General features: G+C 41.1%; 1 protein-coding gene across 4 annotated transcripts in view; it reads left to right on the top strand.

Moving 5' to 3' along the window:
- The window catches only part of birc6 (baculoviral IAP repeat containing 6), a 168,820-nt gene that overhangs the window by 52,722 nt on the left and 96,447 nt on the right, over positions 1 to 19,651 (top strand). For 3 of the 4 annotated variants that reach the window (XM_030440974.1, XM_030440973.1, XM_030440976.1), the window contains exons 15-28: positions 1,576 to 1,707; positions 1,863 to 2,029; positions 3,822 to 3,955; positions 6,762 to 6,923; positions 7,028 to 7,159; positions 10,142 to 10,239; positions 10,346 to 10,493; positions 10,640 to 10,773; positions 11,244 to 11,390; positions 12,287 to 12,474; positions 14,956 to 15,264; positions 15,782 to 15,881; positions 16,135 to 16,349; positions 18,125 to 18,333. In XM_030440974.1, the coding sequence (XP_030296834.1) occupies positions 1,576 to 1,707; positions 1,863 to 2,029; positions 3,822 to 3,955; positions 6,762 to 6,923; positions 7,028 to 7,159; positions 10,142 to 10,239; positions 10,346 to 10,493; positions 10,640 to 10,773; positions 11,244 to 11,390; positions 12,287 to 12,474; positions 14,956 to 15,264; positions 15,782 to 15,881; positions 16,135 to 16,349; positions 18,125 to 18,333 (2,275 nt within the window). The remainder of the gene's footprint in view (positions 1 to 1,575; positions 1,708 to 1,862; positions 2,030 to 3,821; positions 3,956 to 6,761; positions 6,924 to 7,027; positions 7,160 to 10,141; positions 10,240 to 10,345; positions 10,494 to 10,639; positions 10,774 to 11,243; positions 11,391 to 12,286; positions 12,475 to 14,955; positions 15,265 to 15,781; positions 15,882 to 16,134; positions 16,350 to 18,124; positions 18,334 to 19,651) is intronic. The other variant, XM_030440975.1, reaches the window with a different exon arrangement.

Below are 19,651 nucleotides of genomic sequence, written 5' to 3'. Positions count from 1 at the left end.
ACTATTATGCTTCAGCTTTTTGTTTTTCAACAGCATGGAAGTGAAAGTGATATGTAACTAATGGTAGTAACTAATGATTCAAAACTGTTTTTTCTTGTTTGTTATTTATTGTAGTTAAATAAAATTATTTGGATTACTGTTACCTGACCATGCCACCAGGGGTAAATCCGAGATCCTAAAACATTTTTTGCCACAGTGCAACTGTTGTTTTTGTGATTAAACACATATTGAAGCAGAATATTCCTTTAGGTAAAAACAGGTTGTGGAAGATTTTGGAAATGATTACATCGATGTTTTTTTTTAATATACATTTCAGCTTTTGGAATTTGTGACACTATGAAGCTACTCCACATGAATTCTGCAGATATGTAGTGGCCTACCTAAATCTGTACATGGAAAATATTATTCTTCAGGAGGTATTTTAGTTGTAACCACTTTAAGCTAGCTACTAATTTCTGTGTTTATATGTGCAGTATTTATACAGTTTTGGAAATCCCACGATCTTTGGATTGTTCAAGGCGGACTCCAGAGGGACTACATAGCATCACTTAACCAAAAATTGCTCTAATGTGCCTTCCACATAGGCCAAAATACAGAAAAAATTAGCAAATGTTTTTGTCTTTGTTTTGTTTTGCGTAGGATTGCTTCTGATATGTGTTATCCAAAAAAGTTCAAAAGTCAAAATATATTGAAAAAAGACCAATGTAAAAATTTTACCTAACAGAATGCTCTGCTTCTTTGGGTTTATCCTTTCAAAAATAAAATGTTCACCGTGGGGGAAAAAAATCAAACATTTGCTCTTGGATTTCTGCACGCACCTGATGGAGTGGTCTGGCAGTAATCTTACAGCATGAGAAATCACATTGATATAACTGTAATAACATACAAGAAAATGGCTCTTACACTGTAATAGTCTGTCCCAGCCACTCAGACGATTAAACATGCTGTTTTTTCCTTCCTGTTAAACCATTAATTCCCCAGCCGTATTCCTTCACTTTCATGCAGTACTGTTAAAAAAACAAAACCTGAAGCATAATATTGATGACCTTATGATATGGTAGCCTAATAATGACTTCCTGTGTCCTGCAAATAGCTGCTCACTCAAAGCAAAGTGTCTATGGAACTCAAAATGATCAGAGTTCACTAAAATCACCTTTCTGTGTATACTCTTTCTGCATCTGTAAATGTGTAAATTAGATAGGCTGCAGTTTATGCTTCTGCTCCCCACCCTGCACCACCTCCCCACCACTTGGCTGCCAGACCTTTCAACTTTTCCTGCAGCACCCAAGAGTGTAATAAATAACATTGCTGTTTTTAAAAGAACCGCCTTTACTAATCTCTTAGGGCTAATGGTTGTTGATCAGAATCAGTATTCCTTTATGTCCCACAAATGGGGAAATTTGTTTGCCACAGCAGCCAAAGGACAGTTATATTACAAAAAACAATAATAATAATAAACAATATAAATATATATGAATATAAACAATATAATTAAACGGTAAGATCAATTTCTGAAACATGAAATTAGTTTATTACCCACTCTGAGTAAAATAGTGGTTCCCGGTTTTTTTGTAGGCTCCATGCTGTGTCCATTCCTAGAGGACCACAAGGAAGACATCCTGTGTGGTCCAGTGTGGCTGGCCAGTGGGCTGGACCTCTCTGGCCATGCAGGCATGCTCAGCCTCACCAGCCCCAAGCTGGTCAAAGGTAACACCTGTCACATTTAACTGTTTCTGTCAAGTCAGTCACTGATTCATGACAGTTTTGATGGCTTTGTGCTCAGAATGATGCAATTAAGAATCATCAATGAAGTTGTACGTCTGCGAGTGTTCTCAGTTGTCCTGTTCCTCCTTCCACTGCAGGCATGGCAGGAGGGAAGTACCGCTCCTTCCTGGTTCACATCAAGGCAGTGAGTGACAGGGGTGTTGAGGAGAGCCCCCGGCCTTTGTTAAGAATGCCCAGTGCCAAGCCTCAGGGCACCAAAGCCCACTCACTGTCTACCCTGCTGCAACGGGCTCAGGCCTCCAAGGTACATATTCACAACTTCTAGTCCTTGGCAAAGGTAAAAAGTCTTTGCCATAGTTATGTTTTTACCCATTTCCATTTGTTAGGTGGTTGATTTGCCAGGATTACACAAATCTATTACATGGATTTTCACGAAACTAAGATGAAGGATGGTTCTTGGCCCAAAGTGTACCCCATTAACTTTTGGTTAGGATCTGGATGAACAGACAGATCCAGGAATTTTTTCTCATGTTCTGTAACATTGTGAGAAGGCACGTTTGGTCAATTTGGTCTTGTTGTCTGATAGTCTGGTGGTTCAAAATTTTTGGTGATTTAGGGCTGTCAGATTTGAGATTGGATTAGGCTTTACTGAATTTAGGGGTGTGGTTTGGCCTTAGCAGAGGTATGCGCTCTATGAGTGCAATCCTAGTTAAAATTCTGATTAATATTTTTTTAGACCCCTCTTTAAACAATTGAATGCCCATATACAGAATGATACAGTTTTATTTCATGTTGGCTATTATAAACTGTCCTCCTGATGTGCTTCCAATGTAAGTAATAAGGGACAAAGGCCTACTGGGATCCTCCTCCTGCCTTCATGTCATGGACTTTCATCAAAAATGTACTGTTAAAACATCTATTAACTTCATATGACCTTGAAAATTGTATATCTGTACTCCAAATACGTATTGTTGTTGTTGTTGTTGTTATTATTATTATTATCATTATTATTATTATTATTATTATTATTATAGTAATAATAACAATAACAACAACAACAACAATAATAATAATAATAATAATAATAATAATAATAATAATAATAATAATAATAATAATAAAAACATGCTTTTGTAAACATAAATGTAACATGTCAGATTGCATATTTTGATAAAAACTGATCTGGACACTGATCTGTTTTTATAAAAACATGCAATATTGATAAAGTGTTAACATACATTTTATTGAATACTTTATTTTGCAAAAGGTGCCTTCTGTTTACAATCAGTATTTTGTATCCCTGAAGATATGTAAACTAAATGAAACATCTGCATGCATTATATTGTATACATGACATGTCTGTAGATGTACAGGACATTGGGTGGGTGCTTGCTGTCTGTTTTATACATTTTTGGCCAAGAAGACGAGCCTGTCTGCTTACTCTGGCTTGAGGTCCCGTTGTGGCTTTGTAACACAAACCTGGGGTCAAAAGTGTTCAGCATGTGGATGAACCTCCGGCTTTTCCACTGTATATACGGGCAGCATGTCTTTAGCGATATGCAACGTGACTGCATCCATAAAAACTGTCCACCGGGACCCTTTCTTCTCATACGGGACACAATGATTCAATGATTCCCTAATGTTTGCTGCTTTTACATGTATTTGTGGGCTGCTGCGGTCTGTACATCTCGTAGTGAACAACAAGTGTCCCACTCTGCTGCATGCTTCTGTTTGAGATGCTGAAATAAATTGGTCGGTCCGCTGCCTTTAGTTGTTGCAGCGGACCGTGGTTAAACACTTTTTTTTTTAATGAATAAAATCCATGACGTGAACTGGGATGCCCAAGGTGAATTGGATGGAATGACCCTAAAACTGATCTTTACTAAAACAATCGGTTCCTTGCACCTCTATTTTTTGGACCTTTGATAGTTGGCCAGTGATTTCGATGTCATAATTAGTATTGTTTAATGTGAACTTTGGTAGTGTCATCATAAAGAGGCGTCTCTCGAGGGCACTTACTATTGATAGAATGGACAAACACAGTCAGTCATTAATTTGTGCATTTTTAATCTGTGCTTGTGTATGTCTGTGTGTAGGAAAAGGTCTCTGCAGTAAAAACAGAAAACCCAGCACCCTCGAAGAAAGTTGAAAACCTGCGAGGCTGTGACCTGCTGCAGGAAGTTTCAGTCACAATCAGAAGGTTTAAGAAGACGTCAATACCAAAAGAAAGGTCAGATCCGTGTGGTGATGGAACATCAGGGTCTATTTACACTGAACAGTAAACTGTACACGTGCAGTTTGTGTACAGTGCTCAGCATAAATGAGTACACCCCCTTTGAAAAGTAACATTTTAAACAATATCTCAATGGAACACAAAAACAATTTCCAAAATGTTGAATATATATATAAGTTTAATATAACATCTGTTAAACTTATAACATGAAAGTAAGGTCAATAACATGACTTAGATTACACATTTTTCAGTTTTACTCAAATAAGGGCGATGCAAAAATGAGTACACCCCACAACAAAAACTACTAAATCTAGTACTTTCTATGGCCTCCATGATTTTTTATGACAGCACCAAGTCTTCTAGGCATGGAATGAACAAGTTGGAAACATTTTGCAACATCAATCTTTTTCCATTCTTCAAGAATTATCTCTTTTAGAGACTGGATGCTGGATGGAGAGTGATGCTCAACTTGTCTCTTCAGAATTCCCCATAGGTGTTCAATTGGGTTCAGATCAGGAGACATACTTGGCCACTGAATCACTTTCACCCTGTTCTTCTTCAGAAATCCAACAGTGGCCTTAGATGTGTGTTTAGGATCATTGTCATGTTGGAAAAGTGCACGACGACCAAGGGCACGGAGTGATGGTAGCATCTTTTCTTTCAGTATAGAGCAATACATCTGTGAATTCATGATGCCATCAATGAAACGCAGCTCCCCGACACCAGCAGCACTCATCCATCCCTCACAGAAGGACCACCACCATGTTTCACTGTAGGAACCATGCATTTTTCTTTGTATTCCTCACCGTTGCGACGCCTTACAGTTTTGAAGCCATTAGTTCCAAAAACATTTATCTTGGTCTCATCACTCCAAAGTATAGAGTCCCAGTTTGTCAGCATGGGCCCTGGCATTTTTTGCCTGAGCTTTAGGAGAGGCTTCCGTCTGGAACAGCACCCATGTATGCCATTCCTCTGCAGTGTACGCTGTATTGTGTCACGGGAAATAGTCACCCCAGTTTGGCTTTCTACTTCCTTGGATAACTGCAGTGAACTTGCATGCCGATTTTCTTCGACCCTTCTCATCAGAAGACGCCCCTGTCGAGCTGTTAACTTCTGTGGATGACCTGGACGTCTCTGTGAGATGGTTGCAGTTCCATCTTTTTTAAGTTTTTGTACCACTTTCGCTACAGTATTCTGACTGATAAGTATATCTTTGCTGATCTTCTTGTAGCCTTCACCTTCGCAGTGTAAAGAAAATTTCTTTAGGATTTAGAATTTCTTTCTCAGGTCTTGAGACATTTCTCTTCCATGTGGTGCCATTGCTAACAACATGAAATGGGAAGGGGTTTTCTACATCCTTTTATAGTCAACTGTCTGCTGGACACCTGTGTAATGAATAATTAGACTCACCTGTGGTTGATTATTGTTAAATTAGACATTTGTAGTCTAAAATTTAGCCTTGCTCCCGAGACTTTCAGTGGAGTGTACTCATTTTTGCATCACCCTAATTTGAGTAAAACTGAAAATGTTGTTCTCTAAGTTATATTGTTAAACTTACTTTCATGTTATAAGTTAAGCATCCATCCATCCATATTCTCCCGCTTATCCGGGGCCGGGTCGTGTGGGCAGCTGTCTGAGAAGGGATGCGCAGACTTCCCTCTCCCCGGACACTTCCTCCAGCTCCTCCGGGAAGATCCCAAGGCGTTCCCAGGCCAGCCGAGCGACATAGTCACTCCAGCGCGTCCTGGGTCTTTCTTGGGGTCTCCTCCCGGTAGGGCATGCCAGGAACACCTCCCGAGGAAGGCGTCCTGGGGGCATCCGATATAGATGCCTGAGCCACCTCAGCTGGCTTCTCTCGATGTGGAGGAGCAGCGCCTCTACTCTGAGCTCCACCCAGGTGACAGAGCTCCTCACCCTATCTCTAAGGGAGCGCCCGCCACCCTGTGGAGGAAACTCATTTTGGCCGCTTGTATCCGGGATCTTTTTCTTTCGGTCATGACCCAAAGTTCATGACCATAGGTGAGGGTAGGAACATAGATTGACGGTAAATCGAGAGCTTCGCTTTTCGGCTTAGCTCTCGCTTCACCATGACAGACCGATACAATGACCGCATTACTGCGGCCACTGCACCGATCCGCCTGTCAATCTCACGCTCCATCCTTCCCTCACTCGTGAACAAGACCCCAAGATACTTAAACTCCTCCACTTGAGGCAGGAACTCTCCCCCAACCCGGAGGGAGCAAGCCACCTTTTTCCGGTCAAGAACCATAGCCTCAGACTTGGAGGTTCTGATTGTCATCCCAGCTGCTTCATACTCGACTGCAAACCGCCCCAGGACATGCTGGAGGTCCTGGCTCAACGGAGCCAACAAGACAACATCGTCCGCAAAAAAACAGAGATGGAATCCAGTGGCTCTCGAACCAGACCCCCTCCGGCCCCAAATTCTTTCCTCCCACAGAATGCCACGAGGGACACGGTCGAATGCCTTCTCCAAGTCCACAAAACACATGTGGACTGGTTGCGCAAACTCCCATGAATAAGTTAAAACAGATGTTATATAAAACATAGTCTTGTCAACATTTTGGTGTTCATTGAAATATTGTTTAAAATGGTACTTTTCGAAAGGGGGTGTACTCATTTACGCTGAGCATTGTACATGCTACAGGAGAATGCATGTAACAGACGAAATAGATTAAGTGTTGCCAGTTGACAATGTCTTCTTGGATTGTATTGGTCTCTACTGCACATATTGCAGAAGTTGATTTAATCTGGACTGTCTTCTTCTGGCTTCTGTGCTTTTCAGGGTCCAACGCTGTGCTATGCTACAGTTCGTAGACTTCCACGAGAAGCTGCTGGATGCACTGTGTCGACGGACAGAGGGCAGCCCAGCCACAGAGCATGCCCAAAGCCTCATCTTAGACATTTTGTGCTGGCTGGCTGGGGTTTACTCCAATGGACACTGCAGGTAGAGTAAATCCAACCGTATCATCTGGACATCCAGGCCATCCATTGCTTCCATCTAACATTTTTTAAAGACTAAAAGTGATTTATGCTCTGGCTTCCTTTTAGCTTGAAAGAAGGAAAGGAGGGCTTGCTGGTGAAAACCCGGACGCGGCTAACAGATATTGTGTGGACCTGTTTCTTTGAGGCTGGCCGGAGCATTGCACACAAATGTGCTCGCTTTCTTGCACTTTGTATAAGGTAGGAAACATGGTATGTTTCAGTAACTAGTGCAGGGCCCGTAAGAAGAGTGTATTCCTATAAAAAAGTGGGAGGTTAAGAGGCTTTTTCATGGATGGCCAAATGAGGCTGTGTTTGAAGGTGGGACGTCAGGGATATTCAGGTTTGTTGTGAAATCCGATATTCCAGTGTATAATTGGCTGTTTTTGACTTTTTGATTTTGCCATTATATTTCACCTTAAAAACTATTTACTTGGTGTCATTATTTTCAGCACAACCTCACATGTGTGACTGTACAGTTATTTTTTTTATTTTGACATACTGTATTAACACAATGGACCTAAAATCACAAAAAAACCATAGAATCCGAGTAGAAAAAGTTAGATTTTTTTACTGTGAAAACCACAAATATGTTTAACAAACCATTTTTTTTTTTTTACTTATAATGCAAATATAAAGTGATGTTTGCTAAATTTGTGCATACATTTAAAAAATGTACAAAGTTATATGTAACTATTTACATTTAAATGCAAGCAATGCTCAGGTCTGCCTGAGCTCCTGCCTGCTCCACATTCAGCTTCTCCTCATAATTCTGACTCATTAAACAAAAAACCGACTCCACTACTCACTAAACACACTACATAACACACTAACTACACACTCCAAACACGCTAAATGTCACAAATCTCTCAACTCTCAATATCGCTGTCTGTACACCGACCGTCGTTGCATGTCAATCATCCGCCTAGGTCCCTCCCACAACTTCCTGTTCCTCAACAACCAAATTTGCTGCTTGGACACTTTCATGACAAAAGCCTGTTTTTACCGTTTCTTCCTGCACCAGACACAAAGCAAACGTGACGGCAGTGTTCGCGAAAAAGTGTGGCAGACATTATTTATCCTAAGTCCGGTTTTGGACGTGCCGATGCATCCGGTCCGTCGCCTCAGGATGTGGGCCGTGTAGCTAGCGGCTAGCAGCTAGCTGCTAGCTAGCGGCTAGCTACACACAAACATCCACAGATTCCGATTCCACTTTGTTGTCCGTGCGTCTCCGGATCTCCTCAGACCCGAACAGACTCGGTCCGGACTCGTTTAATCTCATTAATCCACAAGAGTCAGTTTAGATGCACAGAACAGAACAGAACGGGACCGAACCGCCGGCAAAATCCCGGTCCAGCTCGCGCCGCTGCAGGCATCAATCCGCTTGTTTCTTCAGGTATGTCGTGGGCTTGAGCTCTGCAGTGATTGGCTCTGGTGCGCACGTGGCCACGGTGTGCAGTTATTGGCTCTTGTGCGCATGTGACCATGGTGGCTCCGGTGGACAATGCTCGGCGGAATTTGTAAAGCATTTATGAAATAATTTAGTCACGGTATCATTGCAGTCCAAACAAATACTTAGATGCACACCACTGAACCACGCAGCAGCCATGTTGAAAGTCTCGAGTCAGTGTGATCCTTATCCGCAGAGAAACAGAAACAGAAACACACACACACACACACACACAGAGACAGAGATTCCGTGCTTTTATAGAGAGATGATGCTTTTAGCACCTTTATACTACAGGAAATTTACAAGGCTGTAGACCTGGAGCTTCCCATTCTGAACCTGTGATCGTTAGGTTCTAGGTTCTGCCTGGTATTCCATTGTGTTTTACAAACCAAACCATTATGTCATTGAAAAGTTGACAGCATATTTATGGTGACACTGGGACACAACTTTGTAATTTTTATGTGGGGCTTGGTGGGCAAGTATGGTGACTGTAACCAGACAACAATGGTAAAAGTGGCACTAATTTAGATTTCCTTTTATATTTACTTGTGATGTCTTTTTCAAAGTCAATAGTACTCAATTAAAAGAAGAGACAAACAACTCTAGGAGGTCAACAGAATGAAGCACAACAGGCTCTACAAGAACAGCACAAGACCAGCTCCCACAAAGCTGGCTGTGTCTCTTAGGTCTGATGCGTTGGCCAAACGGATGCAATGGCAGCTAGGAATCCTGCTCTTTCTCTGCTCCATACTGTCATAATAAAAGCTTGCTGCTAGGGATGGGCATTGTGAAGATTTTGCTAAGATGTTACGGCACAGAGAAACATGAATCACATTTCACTTGTGATGTGGTGAGATTATAGAGTAAGGAGTTGACTTGGCGGTGGATTCATTAGATTAATTAGCGAAAAGGAGTTGGACATCTAATTTTCACAACATACTTGAAGACAGATATGTGACACTCTTCCGTTATACTACGGTCATGGATGATAGATTTGATTTTGATGTCCGACAAAGCCATGACTGCTGACTAATGTTGTGTATGGTATTATTTAGGTACATATATTATTAATGCTTAAAACCGATGCTAACTGTATCCTGAATTCATATCTACACACTTATTATTTTGATAACCCTAAAAAAGATGCCTTGACTTGACTAGGTCTAGACACACACATTTGTATCAGCATCGGAGCTGGAAGGCTGCACTCAGGATGCAACACTAGCTGCGTCAACAGCTGCTTTGTTTAAAGGGTCAGACACGTTGCACTGCTTCAAAATTATTGACTTAAAAAAAAAATTTTAATTGGTAACTGGTACCAATTTAGTGCCAATCCTAGAGGCTCTTCTAAATTCAAACATTGAGAGGTGTTGGAAAAGAATCTGATCTGGAACAATGTATGTATGAATGTAGTTTTGGTTCAGCTTCTGGTTTGAAAAAAATGGCTTACTATGAGATTTTAAAAATATCAACGCCACTCAATCCTTACCAGGAAAGGCTTTTTATCTCTTGAATTAGTGATGGTGATGTTACATTCTTTCCCCTCAGAGTAACTGAGCTTGTAACTAAAATTAGCGGTAGCCATGAAAATGGCTATAGCTTATTTTTACGTTGATATGGTCCAGTAGTGGGAAAGGCCTATGTCATGAAGTAGTTGTTTTATCTTATTCACTGGTGCATTTCGATTTTATGTGGAGATAATGATGAACTTGCTGTTTTATTTGTTGCTGTAGCAATGGGAAAGGGGACCCAGGTCAACAGAGTTTTGGCTCAAGTCTTCTAAAGGCACTGCTCGACAACATGCCTTACTTGCCTGCAGCAGCAACAGGTGGTAAGTAACTGAACAATCCATACCAATATTAAACACCTTTCCCTTTCTAGTTTACGACTCGCCAGTATTAATTTTTTCACATCTCCCTCTCCTGTCCTGGTTTTAGGCTCAGTGTTCTGGTACTTTGTGGTACTGAACTATGTGAAGGAAGAGGACCTTGCGGGCTGCAGCACCACCTGTGCCTCCCTGCTCACCACCATCTCTCGACAGCTGCAGGACCGCCTCACCCCGCTGGAGGCACTGCTGCAGACAAGGTGCCATTTCAAATGCCATTTTACTTCATTACACTATCTAACTTTTACTTGATTCCAAGTGGAGTGGTTCCAATGACTGCTGAAGAAGCGCTAATATTTTGTAAACATAAGCCTCTCCCTCCCACCTCTTGTCAACTTCCTTTCAGATATGGTCTGTACAGCTCTCCCTTTGACCCGGTGCTCTTTGACCTGGAGGTCAGTGGTTCCTCTTGTAAGAATGCCTTCAATAGCAGCATCGGAGTCCAGTCAGATGAGATTGACCTCTCTGACATTCTCTCAGGTATTAACTACACACTGATTCACATGATGTTGGAGACATGTTGTCTCCTCTATTTTTTAAACCTGCTCACAGTGGACTGGAGATTAAGAAACATCAGGGAGTCATTGATTGCTAATGATGTGACACCACATATAAAATAAAATGACTTTGTTTATTTGAAGTCATCAGATATATTCACCTGATATGGATTTAAACATCCTTGATATAACCAGAAAGTCAGTACATGAATTATTTCTTGATTACAAGGACTTATTTACTTATTTAGTGTAGGTGCAAGTATAATTTAAGAAGAATGTCCACCAGAGTCATGTCTTTGTAAAAACAAGAGGTTGCTGGCCTTATAGAATAAATACTGAATACAATTTAGTATACTTTTACCTTACCTTTACTATATAGTTGAAATGCTTTGTTTTTAAAAAACACAACTTAAGTTTGAATGTTTAATGTTTCGGGTGTTGTGCGTTCTGTAGGAAATGGAAAAGTGAGCAGCTGTGCAGCAGCAGAGGGCAGCTTCACAGCATTAACAGGACTCCTGGAGGTGGAACCTTTGCACTTTACTTGTATCTCCACTAGTGATGGCACAAGGGTGGAACGAGATGATGCCAGCATGTTCACTGGTAAACATGACCTATCTTTGACACTTTTGGCTCATAGTCTTAACTCTCAATGAAGGGGAATAACCATTTTGGGAGAATCATGTAGATATGAACTTAACCTCTCTAAAAGGGTATTCTTCCCCTATCAATCTCATAGCAAGACAGTGCACAACAGATTCGGATTTTGGACAGATGGACAAACCTTCCCATCTCTCTAGCATGGCGAAATGATATTGTGAGGGTGATGATCTTCCCAAATGTCTATTCCTCTTTTAGTGTATTTAGATTTTTTTCCTATTCTAAATGAATTTAGACATTTCAGAATTTGCCTTACAAAGACACAATCTTTACTTATCTTTATCTTTGTTGTTACTATTCTTAAAGGGATATTCCGGTGTAAATTTAATCCATGGTCTAACACACTGTGACACTGTGTTAGACTCCCTCTCGAGAGATAAAGTTTGCAGACCGCTAGCTAACGTAGTTTTAGCATCCTCAGAAGCGACCGCACGACAACATTACATTGCAGTAAATGGGTCCAAATAATACATTAATTTAGAAAATATCTAAGTACTGTAGTCGATGGCCATGGCTGCCTCTACAGACGCGTTGATTAAGCGGTACTTCAGAATCAGCTATAATAATAAGGAAATTCTCTCTCTTTTGGCTCATAAACACGGTGTGGTGATAAGTATTAGGACGCTAAAGAGACTGTGTCGGAAACTTGGTTAACTAAAATCTGTACAGTTGGTTTAGTTCCATGTTTCCATGTTTTTTCTGACCTAGACAGCCACAAAAGACTGACTGGGAGAGGTCTTATTTCAGTTTGTGGGTTGGTAGTACTAAATACCATAATGTATGTTCACAAAGACTTGGAAAAAACTGAGCTTCTCATCATATGTCTTCTTTAATCCCAGTGAGTACATTTGGTGTGACGCCTGCGGTGGGCGGCCTGTCGACAGGAATGGTTGGTGAAGCTTCTACAGCTCTGAGCTCTGCAGCCCAGGTGGCTCTCCAGTCGCTATCACATGCAATGGTGTCTGCAGAGCAGCAGCTGCAGGTCCTGCAGGAGAAACAACAGCAGCTGCTGAAGCTGCAGCAGCAGGTGAAAAACAAAGTCACGCACACTCAGACACAGGATTTCAAATAGGAGCACGAGTGATGCATTTAAATTGGGCAAATAGAAAGTCAGATTCAAGGACAAAATCTTTGGACATAGTGAGCCGATGTGTTCCAGTGTTACATTACCCAATTTTCTCACAAAGTCATACCAAATACAAGTTCCAAATACTTGAAGGCAGTACTTTTCATACTTGTGTTCAAAAATGTCCTAACTGAAAAAGAAAAACCAAAGGCAATATCTCCCAGAAGATTTGTGGAAGACACAGTGATACAACGTGCAGCCTGTGAGGGAAACAAGACTGTAGAAAATTGATCGCAATATATGGAGACTGTGAAACCTATGACGTGGTTTCACGTGTTGGACTCTGTTGTTTTCAATTTTTGTACTGAATCTGGCCAGTCAGTGGCCTAATACAAATAGCTGATACTAATACTGAGTTGATCTGGCTCTGATCCCTTTCACTGACATGTAACCAAAACCTTCACCTGTTTGTCAAATAAGGCCTCACAGGTTCATGAAGCTCCAAGGAGAGGGCCCGGGTTATGGGATGTTAGATTCCTGTCCAAAATGGCTAATATTGCGACAATATGTACCCTTGCTATATTGTCTTATCATATCAGTCTCAATTAGATTTACTTGAAACTGTGTTAAAGCTTTAATTCTGCCATTCAGTGATCAGCACCCATAACTCCTGGTTACTCAAACAAGTTGCTGACTTTACAGATTTTGTATGACTGTCTTTGTTTCTCTTTGTGCCATTTTTTTAAAACTTCTACTACCACTCCCCAAATATAAACAAGGAATAGAAGGAAACATATGATATACTTACAAACCCCAATTCCAATGAAGTTGGGACGTTGTGTTCAAATTGATAAACTTTGTTGTTTTTTGGCAAATATTCACTTGTTTTGAATTTGATGGCTGCAACACGTTACACGTTCCTGTGACAGGAGCATGTTTACCACTGTGTTACATCACCTCTCCCTTTAACAACACTCAATAAGCCTGAGGACACCAATTGTTGAAGCTTTGTAGGTAGAATTCTTTCCTATTCTTGCTTGATGTACGACTTCAGTTGCTCAACAGTCCAGGGTCTCTGTTTTTGTATTTTGTGCTTCATAAAGCGCCACCCATTTTCAGTGGGAGACAGGTCTGGACTGCAGGCAGGCCAGTATAGTACCCGCGTTCTTTTACTATGAAGCCACATTGTTGTAACACGTGCATAATGTGGCTTGGCATTGTCTTGCTGAAAAAAAGCAGGGAAAAAGACATGTACATCTGGGAAGGCACCATTAATGTTGAGAGGTACAAGTTACCCATGATGCCATAGGCACTAACACCCCCCCATACCATCACAGATGCTGGCTTTTGAACTTTGCGCTGATAACAATCTGGATGGTCCTTTTCCTCTTTGGCCCGACGGACATGACATCCATGATTTCTAAAAACTATTTGAAATGTGGACTCATCAGTCCACAGCACACTCTTCCACTTTGCATCAGTCCTTCTCAGATGAGCTCAGCCCACAGTAGCTGGCAGTGTTTCTGGGTGTTGTTGATATATGGCCTTTACTTTCCATTGTAGAGTTTTAACTTGCACTTGTAGATGTAGCGACGAACTGTGTTAACTGACAGTGGTTTTCAGAAGTGTTCCTGAGCCCATGTGGTAATATCCTTGACAGAATGATGTCAGTTTTTAATGCAGTGCCGTCTGAGGGATTGAAGGTCACAAGCATTCAACCTTGGTTTTCTGCCTTGCCGCTTACGTGCAGAGATTTCTCCAAATTCACCGAATCCGTTAATGGTATTATAGACTGTAGATGATGAAATCCCTAAATTCCTTGTAATTGTATGTTGAGAAACACTGTTCTTAAACTGTAAGACTATTTGCTCACACAGCTGTTCACAAAGTGGTGAACCCCATCCTTGCTTGTGAACAATTGAACCTTTTGGGCATGCTCCTTTTATATCCATTCATGGCACTCACCTGTTTCCAATTAACCTGTTTATCTGTGCAATGTTCCAAACAGGTGTTTTTTGAGCATTCCTCAACTTTCCCAGTCTCCTTTTGCCCCTGCCCCAGCTTTTTTGGAACGTGTTGCAGGCATCAAATTCAAAATGAGTGAATATTTGGCAAAAAACAATAAATTCTATCAGTTTGAACATTACATATCTTGTCTTTGTAGTGTATTCAATTGAATAAAAGTTGAAAAGTATTTGAAAATCATTGTATTCTGTTGCTATTTACGTTTTACACAATGTCCCAACATTATTGCAATTGGGGTGTGTACATCAGTGGGAGAAGTAGTTATATTTTTTATTTTAGAAGATACCTTCAGTCAGTAAAAGGCTCAGAACGGCTGTCAGTCTTGCTTTTGTCATCTGTATTGATTAGGCAGAAAAGTCCCAACTGAAAGTGTTTTTTCTATGCATTGTAATGCCTGTTTGTCTGTGCTGAGAACAGAAGGCCAAGCTTGAGGCCAAGCTGCATCAGACCACCTCTGCAGCTGCTGCTGCCTCTGGTGTGGGACCCATCCACAACTCTGTGCCTTCAAACCCGTCATCTGCTCCAAGCTTCTTCATTCACCCCTCTGACGTTATCCCCCCAACGCCTAAAACCACGCCCCTATTTATGACCCCTCCTCTTACACCACCGAACGAGGCTGTGTCGGCAGCCTTTAGCGCTGAGTTGGCACATCTGTTCCCTGGCTCTATGATGGACCCTGGGCCTGTGAACCTGACTGCACACAAGAACACGCAGAAAGCCAAGCCGGTTAGTTAAATGCAACTTGATGCTTGGTTATTTAACACTCCTTTTACACAGATATTGCTTGATACAGCTGTTATAAATACCCCTCCTTCAGTGTATCACAAATTACCCTGACCCAAGTTTTGAACCCTTCCATCCCATCGTACTTTCTTTTAACCCCTGAACACATTCCAGGCACAGAAGCTTGGCTAGCTGTAACCCTGTGTTAATCTATGTGAGTTGATTCAAGGCTGTAGCTCAACAATCCCTTTTCAAGACACGAATTGACTATAAGCATTGTTAGCATAATGGAATATTCAAGATTAACAAAAATATTGACTTTCTTCATACCATGATTCATATTGATCAAATTAATGGTCTGTCTCATTCGTATTGTATCAGCATGTGACCTGAGTAACACACAGTTTGAAAGAAACTAAAATGAACATACCAAGTAGAGTCAGTGTAATTGTTCTCTGCATCAGTTCAGGTAATTGGTAAAAGGGTTTTTTTCTTTGTTCTTTCAACTTTTTTTCTGCAGAGCCCCATGGGCAGTGGTATTGCTTTGGCTATTTCCCAGGCATCCCACTTCCTGCAGCCTCCTCCACACCAGTCCATCATCATAGAGCGGATGCACTCTGGTATGTCATCTGTCACACTATATATACTTATTGTACTACTATACTATATGTACATATTGAAATATATGCGTGAACAGGATTAAGTTCAGAGGGCTAATGATAATGTAGTGTAATTGTACTTTAAAAACGTGTTGCTTAATGGATCCATGAGGAAATATGCCATGTTACAACAGAATTTCACTATCTTGAAAATAAAATAAAAACTTTTTTTTTTTTAAGTTTGTGTCTCGTTTACCCTGTCCTCTCCTCCCAGGAGCTCGTCGCTTTGTCACGCTGGACTTTGGTCGTCCTGTCCTGCTGACTGATGCTCTGATCCCGACCTGTGGTGACCTGGCCTCTCTGTCCATAGACATCTGGACACTGGGGGAGGAGGTGGATGGCCGTAGGCTGGTGGTGGCCACCGACATCAGCACCCACTCCCTCATCCTGCACGACCTGCTACCACCACCTGTATGCAGGTTCATGAAGGTCTGCACCTGTATTTGGATATATTTGCAGCATCGCTAACCTGGGGTCTCATTTATAAATTGAGTATGTGCAAAACTGGGCCTAAAAGAGACCTAAGCTACTTCCCACACACATTGATAGATGGAGTTGTGATCTATGAAAAGAAATTTGGTGGGATAATGTGCGTACCAGTAAGTACCAATATGTACGAACATTTTGTAGACATGGAAGATTGGCAACAGAGATTTTGATGTTGTAAATTGTAGCCAGAGTTTAGAAAATTAAATGTGAGACATCGTAATAGGCATAGCAGTGCTGCTCATGCATTTTTTCCAGGATTTGGGAAAGTTAACCACGATAGCTAACTATTGCAATTATCGTCATTGGGTTTATAAATTCAAGATAACATCAAATACCATTCAAGAATTACAGAACAGATCAGATGTTGCTTACTGTGCAGATGTCACTAAGTGCTATTTTGTTTTTTTACAGAATTGCTTTGTAACCTCCTCCTTATCCACAATCACCTTGTTTTCTTTGGCAGAACTCTTAGTTGTGGCCATGATTCACGCTAAACAACCACTGATAAACAAGTCCATTTCTACGGAAGCCCTAAACGGCCATGCACTGATACATTTTCCCGAGATAACGAGATAATGAAACTTTGTTTTCTCGCGATAACGAGTTAATTTCATTTGTTTTCCCGAGATAACGGGATAATTTTTGTCGAGATCTCGAGATAACGAAACTTTGTTTTCCCGAGATAACGATATAATAAGGTGTGTTTGTGTGTGTGTGTGAATGAGTCTGTCAGTAAGTGTAACGACTGTAAATGACCTTTTAATGTGATAATTGTAAGAACATCTTGTTTTCATTTAGTTAACTAATATTCTTTGAAGCCAGGTTATTATTTCATTAATTATATTAGTCACTAAATGCGGGACTTTTATTTTGAAAGCGTCTCACTGTGTTCTTGTGAATCGTGTGCGTGCGTGTTTGAAGTGTGCCTGCATGACTTTTGCTGAACGTGATCAAATGATTTACTGTGCACCTGGCTGATAAAGGGTACAAGCTCTTATGGTGTGTCTGAAGGTGTGTTCGAGTGTACAAGGTTCCTGTAATAAACACTTTGGACCATCAGTTAGAGAGTCTGACCATCATTCAGCGGGGATGCTACAACGACATTAGGCTCACTTAGATTGCGCCACCGATATAGCTGAAGCCTTGCTAACCGTCTTCTTAGATTACGCACATTAATGGCAAGGCATAATGCTATGTCAGCCTGTGTCAGGCCTTGATTAAAAATATATCTCTAATTGATTATATCGTTATCTCGGGAAAACAAAGTTTCGCTATCACGAGATCTCGAGAAAATTATCCCGTTATCTCGGGAAAACGGAGGAAATTAACTCGTTATCACGGGAAAACGGAGGAAATAAAATATATGATTGCATGGCCGTTTAGGGCTTCCGTACATTTCTATGCATCAACATTCATAAGGCACTTTACATTAACAATTTATGGTTGAATGTGGGAGCAGAGAGGGCGGGATGTGAGCTGAATATTGTGCACACATTTCCAAGCTGATTTTGGATTTAGAAAAATTAAATAATGCAGGCTTATGACAGGTTTTATGAATCTGAATATTTTTTGGCATACATACATTTCCTCATTTGTATGTACGCAAAGTTTTGGTGTTGATTCTCTTATAAATAAGACACCTGAACTTTTGAGTTTCCATGTTTTTGGAAGTTTACCACAATTACGTATTCTTGTTTGCTTTCTACAATTCTTAGATCACTGTCATTGGGCGCTACGGCAGCACCAATGCACGGGCAAAGATCCCAATGGGCTTCTACTACGGCCACACTTACATCATGCCTTGGGAGAGTGAGCTGAAGTTAATGCATGATCCTCTGCGGGGAGAGAGCGAAGCAGCCAGTCAGCCAGATGTGGATCAGCACTTGACAATGATGGTAGCCCTGCAGGAAGACATCCAATGCAGGTAAGACTGGATGTAAATCAACAGCCCTCTTTCAGTTTGCTGATGGAGTAGTAGGAAAACCATGCTCTCAGATTTATTGCCATGTACCCAATGAACAACTTGAGTTAAGAAAACTTTCGAAAATGCGTTGTGCAGCATTTCATATCCATTTTTTTCTGGCACAAATCCAGAGGAGGAGGGTAGGGATGAAGCGCTTGTTTGGTCGAGAGCCGAGTGTCTCGATGTAAGTGTAGCAAACCAGTAGCTAAACTGGTGATTTTGTCTTCTTTTTTGCAACCAGCTTCTCCATAATTGCATTAGCTGAAAATGCGTACAATGCACAAATATTTTAACATAGAAGATTTTAACATATCGTCCAACCCTACTGCCCGAGGCAGGGAATTAACCACCTGGAACAGGAAATCAAAACCAATCTTGATAAACTTGTTACTGAAATGCAGTGTGTCCGCCTGAGTAGGAGAAGCAGAGTCCTCCTTGTAGCAGGTGGAAGGTGTCAGAGGTAACTGAAGAACTCTGCACCTACCTGGAGCAGTAAAGAGTCCTGGAGCAATACTGATACAGCAATACTGATACAGAATATAGATGAAAACTTTTTGAGCTACATCTAGGTCAGACCCAACCTCAGACTGCTCCACGCCGAAAAGAATAGTATGGCCAAAAATGTGACAATTCAATGTCAGGAGGCGCACTGAAAATTTTGTATGAGATGAGGCAAAAAAAAAGACAAAAAGAAAATGGACGGATGCAATAAACTTCTGCTTTGGCCTGGAGTCCTCCAGGTTTAGGCCTGCGGAGATGGATATTCACATGTAAACAGGCCATCACAAGTAGTTGGTTGAAATGTGACCCCCAAGCCCAGGACAGTGGCTGGACCTTATAGTAGGAACATACTCCATTGGAGAACTAAAGCAAGGACCCAATGCACAACGCAGGAGAAAATGGACTGCTTGTAGGATAAAAAGTAGGTCAAAGGTTGTAAAGAGAATGTTTATATACACTTATATAAAAAAATAGATTTCTTATTTATTGCCATTTCTCTTTCTTTTTTAAAATTCCTTTTCTGTTTTGTTGCAGCTTTATTCAGTATAAAAGCAACAGAAAGAAAATGGACAAAAAATGAAAAGCTTTGTATTGGATGCCATTGGTTCCTAGCACCACCTTCCAAATGACTTTTTGCAGGTTTTGAAAGTCTGCCAAGTCACGTGAATAAGCTGGTGTCTGGCCCTTTGTGGCAGTCAGCCCATGTTACTCGAAATAGCTGGGGTGAAGCCAGGCAGATAGCTTGTGTCTAGTTGTCACTCAAAGTGGCATAGCCCAT

This window comes from Sparus aurata, chromosome 15, assembly GCF_900880675.1.
Source record: "Sparus aurata chromosome 15, fSpaAur1.1, whole genome shotgun sequence".
NCBI classification, from domain to species: Eukaryota; Metazoa; Chordata; class Actinopteri; order Spariformes; family Sparidae; genus Sparus; species Sparus aurata.
This window is presented reverse-complemented; position numbering and strand designations above follow the sequence as displayed.